Source organism: Cicer arietinum, chromosome 4, assembly GCF_000331145.2.
Source record: "Cicer arietinum cultivar CDC Frontier isolate Library 1 chromosome 4, Cicar.CDCFrontier_v2.0, whole genome shotgun sequence".
Classification (NCBI taxonomy): Eukaryota; Viridiplantae; Streptophyta; class Magnoliopsida; order Fabales; family Fabaceae; genus Cicer; species Cicer arietinum.
This window is the reverse complement of record NC_021163.2, coordinates 2,574,821-2,595,887: the sequence shown is the minus strand read 5'-3', so window position 1 is coordinate 2,595,887 and position 21,067 is coordinate 2,574,821. Positions and strand designations below refer to the sequence as shown.

Genomic DNA, 21,067 nt, shown 5'->3' with positions numbered 1-21,067 from the left:
ATTGATGTCAACACAGAAGAATGAGTGTTTACATAGAGAGAATCCTTCTCCCTCTTGGCATCATTTGCAACCTCAGTCAACATAGCATGAGATGCAGAAAGAAGGTCAGGTTCCATCTGTCCAGTAGCTACATACTGTTGAAACAAAACCCAAGTGAAACATATATTGTGAATAGGCAATGTGATACCCAATGTAGACCATGTTTTCTTGATTAGTTCAAGAAGCTCATCAACTTCATCAAGGACTTGTGTTTCGTCCCTGATATCGAAAATGGAGTGAAGAAGAGAAGTATAGAGATGGAGATTGAAAGGGAAACCATCAGCCCAATGACAAACATCAGTTGGAGTGCCATTGTGACTTCTCCATGTCAAGGAAACAACAGAGTTACAAAGGGTTCTCATTGTATCTGAATTTTTACCAATGTCTATTGGTTTGGAGTCACTACTATGTATAATGTCTCTGAGGCGTGAGGCAAATGTGTTGTTGTTTTCTAAAGGGAGTGAAGGGTTTAGGAGTAGTCCAGCTTCAAGGATTTTGAGTTGTCTCTTTTGCCACATATGGTACTCTTGTGAATCACTGAATTCTGATGGCTTAAGGTGTCGAAGCAATTCCAAGGGTAGAATTATTGTTTCTGCTCGCCTTCCCATCTGAAATTAATTAATTAACTTTTATATTCCTCAAATGAATTGAAATATATTATTATAAATTAAAATTATTGTAGAACATACTTGACCAACGAGGGTTCTCAAGAGAGTTTTGCGCAACTTATTATCATCATGTTCCGTTACCCTCATCTGCTGTCTCATTATCTCTGCGGCAGTCATGGGGCGGCGCGGTCTAAATGGAGGCACCGTGTTCGACAAAGGACTTACAGCTCCACCCACCGGAGACGACGGTGTTGAAGATACACCGCCACCCACCATTCTCCTCGAAGGCGACCTCTTAACAAGCTTCAAACCCAACGTCCTCTTCACCCTACTCGTTGGCTTCGTCACCACCTGGTTCGACTTTCCTCCATCACCGCCTCCGCCTCCATTGTTCTCATGATTTGAGTAAAATGTCAGCGCGTGACGTCCACCGAATCCCGGCGATGATCGGCAAGACGTAAAGAAGATCTCGTAGGCTGTTTCCCTCACATCGTCGGCGCTCAGACCTTCCAACTTTTCGAACGGCCATTGAAGGTCTTCTCCGGCGATAGTTTCGAGACGGCGTTGGTGGAAATCGAGACGTGAGGATAACACAGAAGGGTAGGACTCCCGGCGGCTATGCTGACCCATTCGCCGGTGGGTCAGAAAACCGGTGGTGGCGGCAAGGTGTTTGATATTTATTTATTTGAAATGTCAGGAGGGAGAGGGTGAGGGAGGGAGAAATGCATTTTTGTCGATCTTAAAAGGAATGTTATGTTGTTAGTTTAACGTGACAGCAGTTTCATGTGTGATTATGAGTTTGCCAACGTTGTCATTTGCGAAGAATACGAGAATCATGTTATGTGTGGTGTACGTGTAATGTATTCTATCCTCCTTTCGTAAAACAGAAGCTACCGATTTTTGCATCTTTTTTTCTCCAAAACAATATATACAAAAAGAAATAATTTGTTGCTTTTTTTTTTTTTTACTAAATCGATAAGTGTTTTGGTTTTAGTTGATGGTCTCTTTGTTCTTGTTGTCACTTTTTCTGTTCTTTAAGCTCAAACAGGTGGCATTATCTTTTAATTATTGTCATTCTTGTGCGACGGCATATTCCTAACTCAGAGGAAGAATTGGATGCTCTCAAGTATCATTAATTAATGTAAAGTAACATATTTTTTAATATATAATTTTTAATATTTATTTTTTAATTAATTAAAATTTATATGTATCTTACTAAATTTAAATTTATATGAGATTTATATAATTTAGTAGAATTTATATGAATTTCAATCAATTAAAGATAATGCATTAAAAAATGTGTGTTAGAGAACAGGTTGTTAATAGTCCTCATCAAGTATTTATACACACTATTTAGACTCATATTAAAAAATATGGGTATTGAAAATTAACTATTTAGACTCCTATTTTGTAAACTTTTAAGGAGGTGTATTGAAAATTAACATATTTTGATATTATCAAAATTAAATCACCAAAAGTTGAAGTATATGTCATATATCAATCAAAAAATTTAATTTAGTCAATTATAATAAATACTATAGTAATACATACGTGGATAAATTAAAAAAAATTATTGATCAAAAAAATTCATAATACGTAATACTGATACGCACCCTATTTTTTATTGTTCCGTAGAACTTGTTAACTTTTAATCCCTCGTTACTAAAATTGGTTTTTTGTCCCCTTATTAACTAATTCTTTGAATCTTTTTGGTCTCCACTATTTTTGATGATGTGGCACATTTGTTAAATTATTTTTGTTATTAATTTTATTTATATATTAAAATAAATTAATTTCATTTTATTTATATATATATATTAAAATATTAAAAATTATTTTTTAAAAAATTTATTTATCTGATTTAACTTTTTTTAATAATTTAAAATGTTAAAATATTTAAATAAAAGAGTTAAGATTTTATTTTAAATTTATTACATTTTTAATATTATTTAATATTTATCTTATTTATATATTTAAAATTAACATATTTAAATAAAAATTTATTTTATCCAAAAATAATTTTAAACTTTAAAATATTTGAATAAATATTTAAAATTAATTATAGAGATCTAAAATTGATGTTGATATATTGAGAGTATGTTTGGTTTGAATGACTCAAAATTTATTTTAGAATAGAGATGTAAATTTATTTTAAGAATGATATTTCATGTTCAAACTTAAAAAATAAACATAACTACTAATTAGTTCTAAGAATGAGGTTTTATGTTCAAACTCGAAAAACTCATGAAATTATGAGACACTAAAAGAGTTTTAATATCGAACTCTTGAATTCAAATACAAAAAAACTAACATAATATTAATTTAATAACACTAGTGTGTATCCCATGCCAAATACGATACATGTTATCACCTGAATATATTTATTTAAATTATTTAGAAAATATTTGATTCATGTAATATATATTATTCAAGTTTGGGTTAGGTTATCACTTCCATAAACTTTCTTCAAATATTTTTAGAATTGAGTTTGAATACATTTGACTAATCCAACTTTTTGTGATCCTCCTATTATAACATAATCATTGATATTATATTTTAATGTTATATGTATAGTGTGTTTGATGGTATCTACATAAATTAATTTATATGATTAAATGTCATAATATTTGTAACTTTATATTCACAGAAAAAGAGATAATTTATATGAAGAAAAAAAGAGATGAATAATCTTATCCAAAAAAAATGCATGGAAATAAATTAAATTCAAATAATTTATAATGATAAAAAGTGCCAATCGAAAAAAACTAGCAACATTTCATATACAGTTTTGTAAGTGTATTTTATAATTAAACTAAAAAAAAAACATTTTAAAAAACAACCTATAATGTATTTGGTAATTGTTGAGTTTTAAAAATTATTTAAAAAACTAATAGGCTCCAAACAAAACACCAAATAACATATAATCCCATGTACCGAACACAAAATAATAATTATTTGATCTTCAAGTACAATATGAGATTACATTACAAAAAATATTAACTAAGTGTGATCTATTTCTCATTTCAAGACTTTCTTACCTCTTTTCCTTTCTTTTCTCTTATCTCTTTCTTTTGTCTATGGAAATTATATTTATTTATGATCAAGTGCTTAATATTAATGAGGAGTTTTATTTACGTTTTAAGTGATAAACACTGAAATTTACAATTAATCAAAAAAGAATTGAAGTTATAAATTTTTATGTGATTGTTTTTATATAAAAATTAGCTAAAAAAAACTATAAATTAAACATTTAAATGAAATGTAATTTTATTTTATTTTTTAATAATGAAATGTAAAATTTGAATAAAATGGACTACACCAAAACTTTATACCTCTTTCATATTCAAGTAAGTAGAATAGAATCTATTCAATTAATTGATCGGGTAAAAAAGAATAAAATAAAAAGTTAGAAAAAAAGAAGACTACACTAAAATTTGATATCCTCTTACATTATACTCTCGTCTTAAATATAAATAATAATAATAATAATAATAATAATAATAATAATAATAATAATAATAATAATAATAATAAAATAAATGTATTTATTCCAATTAAACATATGTATTTTTTATTCAATTTTATTGATATTTAATATCAAATATAATATATATATTCTCTGACTTGTATGTTTTATGTGGAAGGAGTTAGAAGTTTGAAAAGAGCAAGAGAATGAAAGGCGGCTTCAACAATGATTTGTCGGATATAACAATCTCAACATATTTCCATTTCTAGTCAAACACGTTGTTTCTTCCTAGTCTGTATTAGTGGCTTCTATGTCTACTTGCACTATAAAACTTTTCTATTCATTCATATTTCAATATTAAAATTGAGTGAACAACATTCACATTCTAATTCCATAAACCTTTCAACCATACTATGAGTTCAATGGAGGAAACTCTTCCACTTAATGCCACCCATGTCAACAACTCTTTCATTTTCACCAATAGGTTACACATACTCCTCCATTCCATAGCTTTATGTTTCTTACTTTATTACAGATTCTCTTTCCTTTTTCATAACTCACAAACACCATTATTACTACCTTACCTTCTACTTTTCTCATCTGAAATCATTCTCTCCTTTTTATGGATTCTAGACCAATCATTTCGTTGGCACCCAATTACAAGAACTGTCTTTCCAGAAAGATTACCAGAAAATGATCAACTTCCACACATTGATGTCTTTATATGCACTGCTGATCCAACTAAGGAACCTACTTTGGATGTTGTCAATACTGTTTTATCAGCTATGGCATTGGATTATCCACCTCAGAAACTTCATGTCTATCTTTCTGATGATGGTGGTTCAAATATTACATTGAATGCTATGAAGGAGGGTTTGAAGTTTGCAAAGTGGTGGATTCCTTTTTGTGTAAGATACAGAGTTTTGTGTAGGTGTCCTGAGGCTTACTTTAATGATTCAGAGAATGATAGTGCTGATTTTTGTGGGGATGTTGACTTTTTTGCATATAAGAGAATGATCAAGGTAGATTCTAAATCGCTGTTTAATTCTATGATGTCAATTTTTAGGAAGAATACTTGTTTTATATATGATGTCAATTTTTCTTTCAGGAAAAATATGAGGCTCTTAAAGAAGGTTTAATGAGAGTGAAAGAAGATCACGATCACTCTGGAGATACTAATGGTGTAACAGGTCAAAATCATCCGTCTATTGTAGAGGTATAATGTTTCATATACAAAATATTCAAACTGAAAATAGACTAGTTTGAAGTTTAATTAGCTTATGCAAAATTCAATTATTTGGTGTTTGCAATAAAGTTGCTAGGATATGATAATTAATAAGTTGTTATCAAAATTGTATGTTTGCACAACTTATGAAATTAAGGATAATACTTATTTTCTTTGTCTTAATACTTATGTTCTCCCTCATGTAAATGTTCTGTATAAATACTTATTGGTGGCAGGTGATAGAAGAAAATGGCAGTGGTGAAATAGAGCAAGTGAAATTGCCATTACTTGTTTATGTTTCCCGTGAGAAAAAGCCTTCTCATCCTCATCATTTCAAAGCTGGAGCCCTCAATGCCCTTGTAACATTCTCTATCTTTAACATCTCTCTTGAAATTCTGTTTAGCACGGTTTAAATTGAGGTCTGTAACCGCAATTGTGGCCGCTATTTGTCTGCTTTTTACTACAATATAAAAAATTTGTAGTATAACAGCAACCGCGACTTTAATTGCAGTTTAAAACCATGATAGAATACAAGATCATTTTCTAGCATTTTTGAAGATTTGCAATCAACTATCCGATTTGATTACTTATAAAATATACATATTATTTTTGCAGTATCGTGTCTCTGGAGTGATTAGCAATTCTCCATATATACTAGTGCTGGATTGTGACATGTTCTGCAGTGAACCAGCTTCTGCAAGACAAGCACTGTGTTTCCACCTTGATCCCAAGATATCACCTTCACTTGCTTTTGTTCAATTCCCTCAGAAATTTCACAATATAAGCAAAAATGACATATATGATAGTCAGCACCGAGCAACTTATAAAGTAGACACTTCAACTTTTGATATAATTGCATATAATCTATATCTTCAAAATGACCATGTGGAATTCTTAACTGTGTTTTTTATTTTGGTCACAAATTCAGGTTTTATGGCAAGGTATGGATGGACTTAAGGGCCCCTTATTGTCTGGCACTGGATTCTATATTAAAAGGGAATCATTATATGGGAATTACAAGAATAAAGGTATAGAGCATGGTGAATTATGATTTATTCAATTACTTTAATTGATATGACATATTGTAATTTTGCATAGATACATACTTCTAGTATCAGGATTTTAAAATACATACTTATACTCTATGTTTTGAATGTTAGACACTGATTTTGAACTCCAAGAATATGTTGGCACATCCAATGAGTTCATCAAATCCTTAAAGCAAAAAGACAGTACAAATTTAGTCACTGTTGGGAGTGAATTGCCTGTACAAGAGACTTTGCTTTTGGCTTCTTGTAATTATGAAACTGGAACTAAATGGGGTAAAGAGGTATGCATATTTTATAATTATAAAAAATTATTTAATTAATCTATCCAACATACATAATGCACTTCAATTTTATTTTATTTAATATATATATTTTTGTATGCTTGATCACAGGTTGGCTTCTTATATGGTACTGTATGTGAAGATGTTCACACTGGAATCAGGCTAAATTGCAATGGTTGGAATTCAGTTTACTGTGATCCACCTAAGCCACAGTTCCTTGGAAACAGTACCACTAATTTGAATGATTTACTAATTCAAGGCACTAGATGGAGCTCTGGACTTCTTGAAAATGGTTTCACCAAGTTTTGTCCTCTTATTAATTGCCCTTTAAGGATGTATCTTCCTCACAGACTTTCTCTTTCATACATTACATGTTTCCCTCTATATTGTTTACCTCTTTGGTGTTTTGCTATTGTCCCTCAGCTTTGTCTACTATCTGGAATTCCTCTATACCCTAAGGTAACAACTAACAATATCTTTGAATTCAATTATTTGAATTTATCTGTCAGCATACACATTTTGTGAAATTATTTGAAAGAGCTTAAAAAAACAGCTTATGACATGTTTGGCAAGTTGTTTTTAACTTATTTTCATGAACTGCCCAGACTAATTTATAAAAATAATTTATAGTTTATATAAAAATAGTTTGACTTTATTTTTTGTTATAAAAATAAAAGTTTGTTTGTATTGACTTATTTGAGATTATCTATTGAAATAAACATTTATGAGTCTCTTTGAGAGAGTTTATGGAACCAACTTATGACATGCCATAATATTTTTTTAACTTATTTTTATAATTTCTTCAAGATAACTTATAAAAATTATATCGTATATGAAAACAATTTAATTTAATTTTTTTTAAAAAATAACTTATATATAAGCATTTATATTTATATTGGTTAGTTAATTTGTTTATCCAAACAGATCTACTTTCCTTATTTCTCTTTGAATTGATTGTATTTGGTTCAAATATTGTATATATTTTTTCAAAAATCTATTGGTTTTCAGGTCTCAGAACCATCATTCTTCATTTTTGCATACATCTATGTATCAGCTCTCACCAAACTTTTAGTTGAAGTCCTTTCAACTGGAGGAACATTCAGATCATGGATAATAGAGCAAAGGATGTGGATGATGAGATCAATATCAGTTCATTTATATGGATTGTTAGATTGTCTAATGAAGGAATTTGGATTAAGAGAGGCTAGTTTCTTGCCAACCAACAAAGTGAAAGATGAGGAACAAACTATGCTTTATGAAATGGACAAATATGACTTTAGAACATCAAACATGTTTCTTGTACCAATGGTTACACTTGTTACCATCAACATATTTTGCTTCATAGGGGGAATCTATAGAGTGTTGTCATTGGGAGAATTGGACAAGATGTTCATACAACTTTTCCTTGTGGCTTATATAATTGTTGTCAACTATCCAATCATTGAAGGGATTGTTATAAGGAAAGATAAAGGACGCATTTCTCATTCAGTAGTTGCAATATCTAATGTCTTGGCCACAATTATCACTTGTGCTGTGTATGCTTTAGTAAGGAAGGTATAATGGTCACTTCTTTATGACAAAATATATGACCAAATTCCTACAGCAAAGTTGAGGGATGTTGGATGAAATTAAGTGATTGTTAAGAACTATTATGTAAAATGAAATAAGCCTATGAGGCAATTTTGATCCCACTTATTTACTTGGTTGTGAAACAATTATTGTTCTCATTGTGAATGCGGTAATAATAATATTATGCAAAGTGACCACCGGCATCAAATTAATGGCAACACATGCAAAACAGACTTCAACAAAACCATTCTTGGTCCCCTCACCTACTCACTAAATTCATTGTTTTTCAAAATACGAGTGCTTAATGAATTTAAATGATTGGATTTTATTTTTACCACAACACTCGATGAGATCTTTATATCTCTCTCGTCATGTAAAGCATTTCCATTTTATGAGAATTCAAAAGTTACTATACACTGCAACTTTATTTGACTACATACAATTCATCACATCGATCCATTAAATTATTGGTTAAAATGATTGATAAAATTATATTTAAATATTAAATTAATTATTTAAAAAATTTAATAATTAAAATAACTAACAAAATGATATATTTAAATATATTTTTTGTAATTTAAATACATTCAATAATTATTGGAACATCGACTTACAATTCAAAAATTATATTTACCTATTAATAAAGAAGGTTGAGATTCTTTACTTTTAAATTATATATCGTTAATGATTTTATATTTATTTTTTTATTAAATTTAAATTAATTTTAAGAATTTATTTTTATGATCAATTTTATTCTAAAATAGGTAAGACCGTAAGAGTTACCTAAAACCAAATCCAAGAGAACTTATTTCCGGACAGGGACAGGTGGAGCGGCAGCTGCAGCACTTGTTGGTCAGTAACATTTCTTAACCGACAGACACCTCACTACGAAAATTCAACTACTATTTCTTTTTTATTATTATTATTATTATTATTATTATTATTATTATTATTATTATTATTATTATTATTATTATTATTATTATTATTTATTACTATTATTGTTATTATTATTTTATTATATTATTATCGTTATTTATTACTATTATTGTTATTAATTATTATTATTTTCTGCCTTTTTGGAGTATTTGTTTTGTTTACCTTCATTGGTAAGAACCAAGAAAAATATTTTGTTTTCTTAAACAATATTAATTGCAAATTGTTGAGTAATTATGGAATAGTCTTGCTGTTTATGTTAGAATTATTTTGTCAAAGAAATAAAGTTAGCAATATAAATAATATATTTATATTGTACTTTCTTTCTAGTTGTCACAGTCTTCTTCTATGTTCACTCACTTCTTTGTGGAGGATTGAGTTCCACGAATGCCTAGTCCATTTAAGTAAACACATTATTTTTGTTTATTTCTTTCACATTGTTAATTGTGTTGTTGTTCTCAAAATTCTCATTGAAGAGAGAAGATAAGGTTTAGAGAGAGAAATGAGAGTTGCAGTGGTTGGTAGTGGAATTAGTGGTTTGGTTTCAGCTTATGTGTTAGCCAAAGCTGGTGTGAATGTGGTTCTCTATGAAAAGGAAAATTACTTGGGTGGTCATGCAAAAACTGTTAATGCTGATGGTGTTGATTTGGACCTTGGTTTCATGGTCTTCAACCGGGTAATTCATTTTTACTTTATTCTTGTTTATTGTTATGCTTCATTTTTCATAATTCATTAGGATTTTGCTTAATTATCTGGTAGCTGTTTTATAAGTTCAGATTCAGCTACAATAATTAATCTTGGATTCAACATTTGTATCACATTATCCAAAACAGTGGAACGAAGTTTTGGGTTGTTTTTTAAATCCTTTCAAAGAGAGTATAATTAATTAATTCATTAATTATATCAATTTTTTGAAACAGCTGTATAGTGTCGTTCAAAAAGAATTTGTCATTGTGTTTTTTTATTTATTATTATCCTATGATGCAGTGTGAATTTGTTGTGAATTGCATAGCACCTTTATCTTTTTGCCTGTTCTATCACGTTGTTTAACTAGATGTTTAGCTGTTATTAGTAATTAATAACACTTACATGTGATTTTTGTTTGTTTGAAAAGAACACTTAGCTAGATGAGGATTTGAGAAGTTTTGATTCGGTTTTCACATTTGGTTGCATTTACAGAATATTTTTGTTAGTTAACATTTGTACTTTCTAATTATACTAGTTAAGGCACACTTGAACGTCACAGATTCTGTGTTTATTAAAAAACTATATAATTATCATTTCTTTTTAGGATTATAATGACAAGAACACGAAGAAAAACAAAGCGCCTTTTTATTTTATCTTATAAAATAAAACAAGTGTCAATCACTATCGTTAACACATTTTCAAGAAAATTACGAAAAAAATCATTAATTGTTTTAAAGTATTAGTATTTAAGTAATTCGTAATATTCTATATTTTAAGGGATGAAAATGATAATATAGTCTTTGGGCCCCCCATTAGTATACGACACTTTGGCTAATATGACTCGTTGCCTGTGGGCCCCATTAGTGGTACTGGCGTGACAGTTCCTTCGGACCAATTAAATATTTTGATTAAGAGGACACTACTCACAATTTTTAGGACAGCTACGTACTAGTACTAATTATATACTCGTAAGTTTAATTTTGCAATATTAATCAACAAAATATGAAAGCTCCGTGGTAAATAGCCAAAATTCATTCCATATAGGCTCTTCACTTTTTTTTTCTTCTCATAAGAGGCAGAGTACTCCCTCTACAATAAAATACAAATAATTGAAAAGTTAATATATATAATAATTTTAAATTAAAATTAGATATATTAATTTTTAGTAATATTTTTTATTTATATTTTATTTCGAAAGAAGTATTAGATAAATGATTAACTTCTCTTTTAAAAAATACATCAATATTTATACGATTCAAGCTACTCCTGATTTTAAATATAAGAGAAAATTTAGCCAATAAAAATTTATATATTTGATTCAAAATTTGGACTAAATATAATAATATTTGTTGATTCACTTTCTCTTATATTTAACATCGAAAGAAGTACTAGCGAGGGAGACCATGCTTTTGTTGTATATGTTACAACCTTAATAGACACTATCACTTATTGAAAATTTAAGAACAAAAGGAAATTTGGAGAGAAAACTAATTTAATTGTAATGTACTGCACTTATTTATTCACATAATCAAGTCATGTATTTATACAACCACTAACACCAAGCTTATTTATTCACATAATCAAGTCATGTATTTTAACAAACAAAACTAACTAACTCACGCATTAAAACTGAATTAACTACTTAATAGTATATACGCTTGTTACTCTTTTATGCTTGGATGATAAGCCATGAAATGAAAAAAATTTAGACCATATAACTTTTACTATTTGAACTACATACTATAGTATGATAAGCAGATAACTGGAGATGAAATCATCATCACAATACTTTGTAAATCAAAAAATATCTGGCACAAAAAATTATTAAAAGTATACAATATGGCATGCATTTTAAAAGTATCCTAGCTTGATCTTGAATATTTTAGTTATTGAATGGATTTGTGTAGATAGAAATGGATCAATTTATATTATGAAATTACTGTAAATGCTTGTGAGGATGTTCACAATGTAACATGGTGTATTGAACAGGTCACATATCCTAATATGATGGAATTCTTTGAGAGTCTTGGAGTTGATATGGAATTATCAGACATGTCATTTTCCGTCAGCCTCGACAAAGGTCGAGGCTGCGAATGGGGCAGCAGAAACGGTTTGTCCGGCTTGTTTGCACAGAAGAGAAATGTTTTGAATCCATACTTTTGGCAAATGATTAGGGAAATTATCAAATTCAAAGATGATGCTATAAGGCAAGTTGTTACCTTCATTATGTGTTTAGTTTTTATTTATTTGTTAAAAATGCTTCAAACCAGAAAAAGTACATAGATTAATATGTTGCACTCATTTTTTCTCATGCATAGTTTAAGTTAACAAATAACATATCAATGCAGCTATATTGCCATGATTGAAAATAACCTACAAATTGATCACAACGAGTCATTGGGGCAATTCCTCAAGTCAAGAGGTTACTCAGAATTATTTCAGAAAGCCTATCTTGTGAGTTCAATTATATATATTAGACTAGTTTTTTTTGTTTACTCTATAAATATCAGCATTTATTATTTGTTAAGTGTACATTAATTTATCACATTAAACACTTTTAGATTCCAATTTGTGGTTCCATTTGGTCATGCTCTTATGAAGGAGTTTTAAGCTTTTCTGCTTTCTCAGTTCTGTCATTCTGTCGAAATCACCATCTACTTCAGGTACTATGACAAAAAATTGAATCACTTCAAGATTTATATAGTGATTATTATCCAAATAAATTAAAGATTACTTATTGATTATCTTGATCCTCTCTGCAGCTCTTTGGCAGACCACAGTGGCTAACTGTCAAATGGCGATCGCAGAATTATGTTAAGAAGGTGCTATTTATTGATTATGATACTATGTATGAAATATATGATGTTAGTAAAAAAAACTATATGATTATGATACTAAGTCATTAACTGTATGATGTTAAAAAATCAGGTTAAAGAAGAGCTTCAGAGTAATGGTAGTCAAATAGTAGCTAATTGTGAGGTGGATTTGGTTTCAGCATCTGAAAATGGTAAGTAATCTTAATTCTCAACCCTTGTTACTTTCTCCATTCCTTGAATGGTGTTCTAGTAACAAGTACTCTTGAAACACTTTTGCAGGATGTGTTGTTCACTGCAAAGATGGTTCTGAAGAAATGTATGATGGATGCATAATGGCAATACATGCACCTGATGCTTTGAGATTATTAGGAGATGAAGCAACATATGATGAGAGAAGAATTATTGGTGCTTTTCAATATGCATACAGGTAAAAGTACTAGTAATTAAGATATCACTTTATCTTCATGAATGTTAATGTTATTGATGCTTAAAAATATAAGATGCTGTCAGAGAATTTTTTTTGTTGTCTAAGTCCAACCAATGTATAATTGTTCATTGATATGTATTGGCAGTGATATTTTTCTTCATCGAGATGAAAGTTTAATGCCACAAAACCCAGCAGCATGGAGTGCATGGAATTTTCTAGGAAGTACCAACAACAAAGTTTGTGTGACATACTGGCTAAACATTCTTCAGGTTGGTAAAAATGCATTGATCATGGTTCATGAATGATTGTATGTTGATAAAGTAGGTAAATTACTATTGATTCTAATTTTGCAGAATATTGAAGAAGCAGGTAAACCCTTTTTTGTAACTCTGAATCCAGATCATGTACCAGAAAATACATTGCTTAAGTGGTCAACTGGACACCCGGTTCCATCAGTTGCTGCATACAAAGCTTCAGCAGAGCTTGACAGTATTCAAGGGAAAAGAAGAATCTGGTTTTCTGGAGCCTACCAAGGTACATTCTTGCTTATTTTCTTGACATCAAAAGTTTTAATCATTATCGAATCACGAGGGGAGCTTAAATCACCTGAGAGATCTCCAAATTGGAAATATGGGCTGTCGTCTCTCTTATATGTTGCTCAACATGTCTACTTCCCTTGAATGTTGTTACTAACACTTGATAGCTCAAACCCCTCAAGTTGATCTATAATTATTTAATCCCCTTCAAGTGTTAGTCTTCATGCACTTGCACAACCATTGACATTTACTATTGAGGCCGGTCTCCGCATTGGTCTAAGAAAGCACATAAGTAGTTTAGACACCACATATTCACCAAAAACCTTAAGGGTAATAAGTATTAGACAGAACAATATAAAGACAAACAATTTTGCACCTCATCTTATTTGATATATGTATGTACTAGATAAAATAATATATTTTTTATTATAAAATTATTTATTGATATATATATAGAGAGAAAGAGATTGTTTATGAATGCAAATATTAATAAAAAATAAATAGGATAAAAAGAGGATGGAGAGAGAGAGAGAGTAAAGAGAAAGGCGAGAGATAATAGATAGGTAGAGAGAGAAGAGAATGAAAAATAGAAAGAGAGAAGAGAGGTAGAGAAGGGTGATGGGTGAGAGAGAAACAAGTGATTAGAGAGAGATAAGAGAGATATCAGTCTGAGAGGAAATCATTTGTTGGTTATATATGTGTGTATAATTATTACTAATGTATACCTATTATGTTTAGAAATTTATATGTATTTCATTATACATGTCAGGTTATGGATTTCATGAAGATGGATTAAAGGTAATTAAAGCTTAGTTTATAATGAAAAAAGAAATGTAATTTTCACTGATAAATAACAAGCCTAAAAGAAACTGTTAGCTTCTTTAAAAAATTTAGAAACATGATATCACTTTCATTCACACACAAAATATTATTTCTGGTACAATATATATATATATATATATATATATATATATATAAAAATAAAAAAATAAATAACAGCACAATATGGTGATTTGTCACCCTATCAATTAACCATGACTACAAAGTCTTAAACCACTTTATAAAGTATGGGTTGCCATAATCCATGCAAAGGTAACTTAAACAACAAAATTACACTCAATTTAGATCACAAAATATTGTTGGTGTACATCTCAAATCTCAATGCTTTAACAGAAACTCCTTTGCAAAATGAACTTTCAGGCTGGCATGGCTGCAGCTCATGGTATTCTTGGAAGATGTTGTGCCCTTCTGACCAACCCAATACACATGGTACCTTCTTGGAAGGAACTTGGAGCACGCCTCTTTGTGACTAGATTCCTCAGTTGCTTTATTACTACTGGTTCTTTAACGTGAGTTCACTTCTTTTAGTGTGTACATTTTTAATATGAATTATCATCACAAGCTCTATCTACATTTGGCTAAGATCTTTTTCTCATATGAGCATATTTGAAGCAGGGCCATCCTAAATTATTTTGAGGATCTACTGGAATTGCTATTCCTTAAAAAAAATATATAATAATCATTTGTTTTGATATTATGCTCTAGATTGACCTTAGCATAAATTTTTTATTTCAAAGCTTGAGTTACTGATACATTTTATAAATTAGACATGTAAAAAATTATTGAGTTTATTTACGGATACATTTTACCTTGAGGTGTTATAGCTTATTGGAGGAAGGAGGAACAATGTTTACCTTTGAGGGAACTGGGAAAATGTGTTCTCCAAAGAGTGTTTTGAGAGTTCACAATCCTCAGTTTTATTGGAAGGTATGTGCTTCTAAATTTTGCAAGTACTAGGTTCATTGATTGATGTCCTTCTAGCTGTAGAAGTGACAAGACATGCTTATCTTTGTCATGCAATGATATACAGCTTAATTAAGTGTTTACAGCTTAAGCTTTTATCATATAAGTGCTAGTGTGCAAGCTATTTCTATAGCAAAAATAAAATAAAGTCGATCTGTTTTAGTACAAGTTATAAACATTAAACTATATATTTTCGTAAGTTATGATTGGAGAGTCTAAGGAAATAAATTGAAAACAACTTATAGACATGTCATAAGTTATTTCCATAAGTTCTTACAAGCAGTCTCACACATGTTTACGTCAATAGATAAACTCAAATAACTCAATTGAAACCGACCTTTAATGATCTGTACTTGTTTGCCAGGTCATGACGCAAGCAGATTTAGGCCTTGCAGATGCATACATCAATGGAGACTTTTCATTTGTTGATAAAGATGAAGGTCTCTTAAATTTTTTCTTGGTAGGTATATACTCATCCAAATCTTATACAGAGTTGTCACTTCTGAGATTTTTCTCTTTACTTCCATGTACCTTGGTATTGTTAATGCAGGTTCTAATAGCCAACAGAGATTTAAATGCATCCAACTCAAAATTGAAGAAGAGTAGGTAAGTTGATATGATGAAGTGAACCTTACATTAATCTATTAATTGGATTTGCATTACAAAAACTCTTCTTATGTGTGTTTAGGGGTTGGTGGACACCAATTTTATTTACTGCTGGTTTGACATCTGCAAAGTTCTTCATGGATCATGTCTCAAGGAAAAATACTCTCACACAAGCTCGCAGAAACATTTCTAGGCATTATGATCTGGTATAATAAAGACCACTATTAAGTCATTTTCAAGGAATAAGTACATGTATCTTTTTGCTTGTACTTTACTCCGGACGGAGCCCTTCTATGATTTTTTGAAGTTCTTGAAACTAAGCCAACATATTCTTCTTTGGTCTTTGTAGAGTAATGAACTCTTTGCAATTTTCTTGGATGAAACTATGACATATTCATGTGCAGTGTTCAAGGTAAGAACAACAATTATTTGATGCTTGAGCTCAAATTTCATGCAAATATTATACTACTAAATAAATTTTTCTAGTATGTGATTAATACTTTTGTTCTTTATTTCTTTTTAAATTGTCTGATAGAATGAAGATGAAGACTTGAAAGATGCACAAATGAGAAAAATATCTCTTCTGATTGAAAAAGTGAGTGAGTTTGGTCTCTATTAGTTCTTTTTCTATTTTGGATTATGTTTTAGCAAAATATCTAATTTTTTTCCTGAAATAAATCAAGGCTAAAATAGAGAAAAAACATGAAATTCTTGAGATTGGATGTGGATGGGGAAGTTTAGCTATTGAAGTTGTCAAAAAAACTGGTTGCAAATACACTGGTATCACTTTGTCAAAGGAGCAACTTAAGCTAGCAGAAAAAAGAGTTCAAGATGCTGGTCTTCAGGTATTAATTAAACAAGCTAATTATTTTTCATGAAGTCATGGATTTAAAGATATAAAATATGATTAAAATGTGTTCATTTTCTGACATATTCTCAAGAAACGGTAAAATGTAAGAGACTAATGAGCAAATTCATGTTTAATGTTATGAAATAATGGTTACAGGACCATATCAAATTTCTTCTATGTGACTACCGCCAATTGCCGAAGACATACAAATTTGATAGGATTATATCTTGGTAAGCTATTTTTCATTTTTAATTTTGCAGACTCAAATTCACATATAATAAATATTTCCAACATATGATTACATAATGTATAAGCATATTTCAGTGAAATGATAGAAGCTGTTGGGCATGAATACATGGAAGAATTCTTTGGTTGTTGTGAATCATTATTGGCAGATGATGGACTTCTTGTTCTCCAGGTATTGATTTACCTTAGTTATATTGGTATGACTTTTATGTAATGTTTATTGGTATTTAAATTGGTGCTAACTATTGAAGATGGTTTATTTATGTTTTTGTATATAGTTCATATCGATCCCGGATGAGCGTTATGATGAGTATAGGCGCAGTTCTGATTTCATAAAGGAATATATTTTTCCAGGAGGCTGCCTACCATCTCTAAGTAGGATAACATCAGCCATGGCATCCACATCCAAACTATGGTACAATATATATATATAATAAATGTGTGTGTTACTGCTGATTTCTTCTTTTTTTTTTAAATGATAAAAGTTTAGATGAGTTGAATTCTAATAACTTGTTAAATTTTAGTTATGAATATAATTAACTGAATACTTTTAATTGTAGCGTGGAGCATGTTGAGAACATGGGAATTCATTACTATCAAACACTAAGATGGTGGAGAAAAAACTTCTTGGAAAGGCAGAGGTATATTATTGATTTGATTCAAACATAGTTATTTTTCTATTTTGAATGATTCAAGTAACTATGTTTACACTAACTAATTGTTGTAAACTTATTTTTATGCTGTCAGTGAAATTTTGGATCTTGGATTTAATGAAAAATTCATCAGAACCTGGGAATACTATTTTGATTACTGTGGTGGGGGTTTTAAGTCACGCACACTTGGGAATTATCAGGTACATTGTTACATTATAAAGGCAATTTGGAATTTACAATTGTAGCATTTAGTGATATGATAGGTTATATGTTGCCATGTAGGTGGTTTTCTCACGCCCGGGTAACGTTACTACATTCAGCGATCCATACAAAAGTTGGCCCTGATAAGCACAAGCCTCACTCATTCCACCAAAATACATTCACTTGTTGGCGGTGGTGCTATGTAGTATCTCATTTCTTAATAATTCAAAAATTTCTCTGTTCTGATTATTAGAAAGAGGAAAAGAAACAACATTGTTGTTATCACTTGAACATCGTTAAACTAGAGGAGCTAAATTGTGTCTTCGGAGAGGCAAACAGCTACATTTGTAAGATTTTTTTCATATATAAAAGGGAATCACACACGCTCATGCTTGATGAGAGAAGAATGAAAAGCCAACTACAAACAAAGCAAGGGGTTGCAGTTCTTAAATATTTACGCTAGATAATTCATGGCACACACCAAGGCAGACAAACTTCTCTAGTATTATATTATTACATGAATAACTTTGCTGGCCATATAATATATACGTCCATCAAGAGCATGATCAATTAATTTTTTCCTCATTTCTCATCTATGAACGATAATAACATATAAGGGTGACCATTATAATCCAAGAAACTCTAAAACAAGGCCCTATTCACCATGAACCAACAGATTCACTGGGAATTTTAGCAATTTTTGGAAGTTTTTAAAAAGTTAACTAATTAATTAATCCTTCACCATCAACACCCTTACCATATCAAAATCCTAGATCATCTTCCCCTTTCTCCTTTGCCTCTGTTACCTTGTACCTTTACCAACCTATCAGTGGCCTCATTCTCACAAACCACTGCATGTTCCTCTCTTTATCTGTCAATGAAATGAATCACCATTACCCCCATCTTTCATTAACCATAACAGCCTCCTAGCTAATCACTACATCTACATCTACAAACTCAAAAAAACCCAGAGAAATTAGAGACTAAAAATGTTATCTTTTTGAACACAACTTAAGGCATCCATTGCCAACTTCAACAAGTTCCTAGCTTGTCATCCTCCTTGTCCACCTTGGCTGCTTCAATTTCACCACCAACACGGGCAGAAAAAAGACAGCACCACTCACAACGGTCAAAGAAACACAATCTCATCTACAAAATCTCACCTTTTCTCAATCCTCTTCCCCTTCCCACCCCAAATGTAAAACCCACAAATCCAAATGCCACCACCAGATCGACCCCCATGGCAGAGGTGATTGTGACCTGTGGGATTGCACAGAGGTGTTTGGGTTTGTCTGTAGTCTCTGTAGGTAAAGATTTACATGATTCTTGGGGAATTAAATGGAGCAGGAACACCAAAACAGAGAGGAATTTGTTATAAGAAGAAAAAAAACTGTTCAAATTATAAAAATGGCATGGGACAACATGCAGCACCTATTAGCTTTTTCGAACTCAAGAAGCAACAAATATGGAAAAAACATTTTAGTATAAGAAAGCCTGTCATTCATAAATAAAAACAAAAGGAAGAAAAATATTACCAGAGAATGACTGTAACAATACATTGAATGATAAAGAACAAATGGCACTTTCACATACAAACAATGTCAGTATAAACCCTCAGGCAGGGTTGGACAGAAAGGCACTTACCATATAGAGCACAACCAATTTCACACCTTTAAAGGTGACACAAAAGCTAAAACTGAAAAAGAAGTGCTAGGAATGAAGATGTAATGATACAATTCTACTAGTAAATTTTTTTCCTATCACAGTAAAATTGTTTTAGACAGTTCTCCAAAGCATGAGTTTTTTATCACATGCCAAAATCTTAGGTAACACTCAACTAGATATCTAAAATTCAAGCCAAAATTCTAGCGAGTCACAGCCAACTGATCTACTCAATGTGCTGCAAACCATCATCCCCTACAATTCTGTCAGCCACCACAAACCAGGTTGAAGGTTGTGAAATTTTATCGCTTGAAAAGCCAGGAATCTGCGAATTTGATGATGCGTTGGCTCAGAAAAACACAATAGACTGAATAAGTTCATTCCTTAGCCATGAGTGGACACTTGGCTTCCACTTCAATACTGGTGCACCTCTCCTCCTGTACAACACAAGTGCAAATACAGGGGGAAAATGATTATGCCATCCTCAAAGTTTTTACTATCACTACCATTATCGCTACCCATTACGAAGTGATCAACCCAAGTGTCCACCGCTATCAGTAAATACCTTGACTACATCATCTTATTTCTACTTGTACTACTAACAATTAAAGCATGTGCATACGCAATAAGATTTCCTATTAGAGGAAAGAGAATAAAACACCAAAATGACAACACAAATAGCTGCATCAAACCATCATATAAGGTGAAATATAATACTATAGCTGAAATGCTACAAGAACGGAAATTCCCAGATCAACTAAAACCATAAACACGCAATTTAAAACTACACGCAGAAACAAATACTAAATAGAAAGTAGCAACTAGTATCTCTTCAACCATACTACTTATTATAATAAACTAGGAAAGCAAATACTGCAAACTACTGGGATTCAAGCAACCCAACCAGTCCCATTGTGTATGGATAATGAACGTGAGTAACTCCTTTGCCGCTGAAAGAATTCATTGTGAGCTCATGTTTTAAGAAGAATAATAGGCAGGGATCATCAAGTCAAGTTCAAGATCCAGCAAGTGATTGAACTATCAAAATTACTGCTGTTGGCCTTGTCGAGACTGAGCACCACCATAGCCACCACCATAACCAACTTGCCCACCATTTCCCTGAGGAGTCCCATAATTACCAGATGCTTGAGCCTGTTCAGATCTCCAAGCTGCATTTCCATAACCAGAATTTCCATTTGCATCCCCATAGCCACTGCCCATATAGCTGCCACTGCCACCACTACCTTGTAGCTCACTCCCACTAGCATTGCTATTTGGAGCACTCCCAGTACGCCCACCAACAGCACCATATACACCTGGATTCCCATAAGAACTGTCACTTCCACCATACCCACCGCCATAGCCACCATATCCATAACCTTGATTCCCATATGCAGCAGCTCCACT

General features: G+C 31.1%; 4 protein-coding genes across 4 annotated transcripts in view; 2 read left to right on the top strand and 2 right to left on the bottom strand.

Annotated features, from left to right (window-relative positions):
* LOC101512395 (protein unc-13 homolog) overlaps positions 1 to 1,462 on the bottom strand; it is a 4,171-nt gene extending 2,709 nt beyond the window's left edge. The window contains exons 1-2 of the mRNA XM_004495250.4: positions 729 to 1,462; positions 27 to 647 (exon numbers count right to left, since the gene is read on the bottom strand). Of these exons, the coding sequence (XP_004495307.1) occupies positions 27 to 647; positions 729 to 1,277 (1,170 nt within the window). The 5' untranslated portion in view covers positions 1,278 to 1,462. The remainder of the gene's footprint in view (positions 1 to 26; positions 648 to 728) is intronic.
* Positions 1,463 to 4,457: 2,995 nt separating this feature from the next.
* Positions 4,458 to 8,363, top strand: LOC101512068 (cellulose synthase-like protein E1). Its single transcript, XM_004495249.4, has 8 exons — positions 4,458 to 5,135; positions 5,222 to 5,329; positions 5,575 to 5,697; positions 5,954 to 6,166; positions 6,267 to 6,366; positions 6,499 to 6,668; positions 6,780 to 7,127; positions 7,677 to 8,363. The coding sequence occupies exons 1-8, from the start codon at positions 4,527 to 4,529 to the stop codon at positions 8,226 to 8,228; spliced, it is 2,223 nt and encodes a 740-aa protein (XP_004495306.1). The 5' UTR covers positions 4,458 to 4,526; the 3' UTR covers positions 8,229 to 8,363.
* A 1,146-nt stretch (positions 8,364 to 9,509) lies between these two features.
* LOC101501999 (uncharacterized) lies at positions 9,510 to 18,394 on the top strand. The gene is made up of 24 exons (XM_012714388.3): positions 9,510 to 9,849; positions 11,850 to 12,067; positions 12,209 to 12,314; positions 12,422 to 12,523; positions 12,623 to 12,682; positions 12,789 to 12,867; positions 12,956 to 13,103; positions 13,249 to 13,372; positions 13,457 to 13,637; positions 14,409 to 14,437; positions 14,840 to 14,988; positions 15,304 to 15,406; positions 15,807 to 15,902; positions 15,993 to 16,048; positions 16,131 to 16,254; positions 16,398 to 16,460; positions 16,584 to 16,643; positions 16,732 to 16,893; positions 17,055 to 17,128; positions 17,223 to 17,316; positions 17,423 to 17,559; positions 17,705 to 17,785; positions 17,892 to 17,997; positions 18,080 to 18,394. The coding sequence occupies exons 1-24, from the start codon at positions 9,676 to 9,678 to the stop codon at positions 18,140 to 18,142; spliced, it is 2,589 nt and encodes an 862-aa protein (XP_012569842.1). The 5' UTR covers positions 9,510 to 9,675; the 3' UTR covers positions 18,143 to 18,394.
* Positions 18,395 to 20,326: 1,932 nt separating this feature from the next.
* The window catches only part of LOC101511754 (heterogeneous nuclear ribonucleoprotein 1), a 4,910-nt gene continuing 4,169 nt past the window's right edge, over positions 20,327 to 21,067 (bottom strand). Inside the window, exon 3 of the mRNA XM_073367847.1 lies at positions 20,327 to 21,067. This exon is cut by the window's right edge and continues 31 nt beyond it. Coding sequence (XP_073223948.1) covers positions 20,708 to 21,067 — 360 coding nt within the window. The 3' untranslated portion in view covers positions 20,327 to 20,707.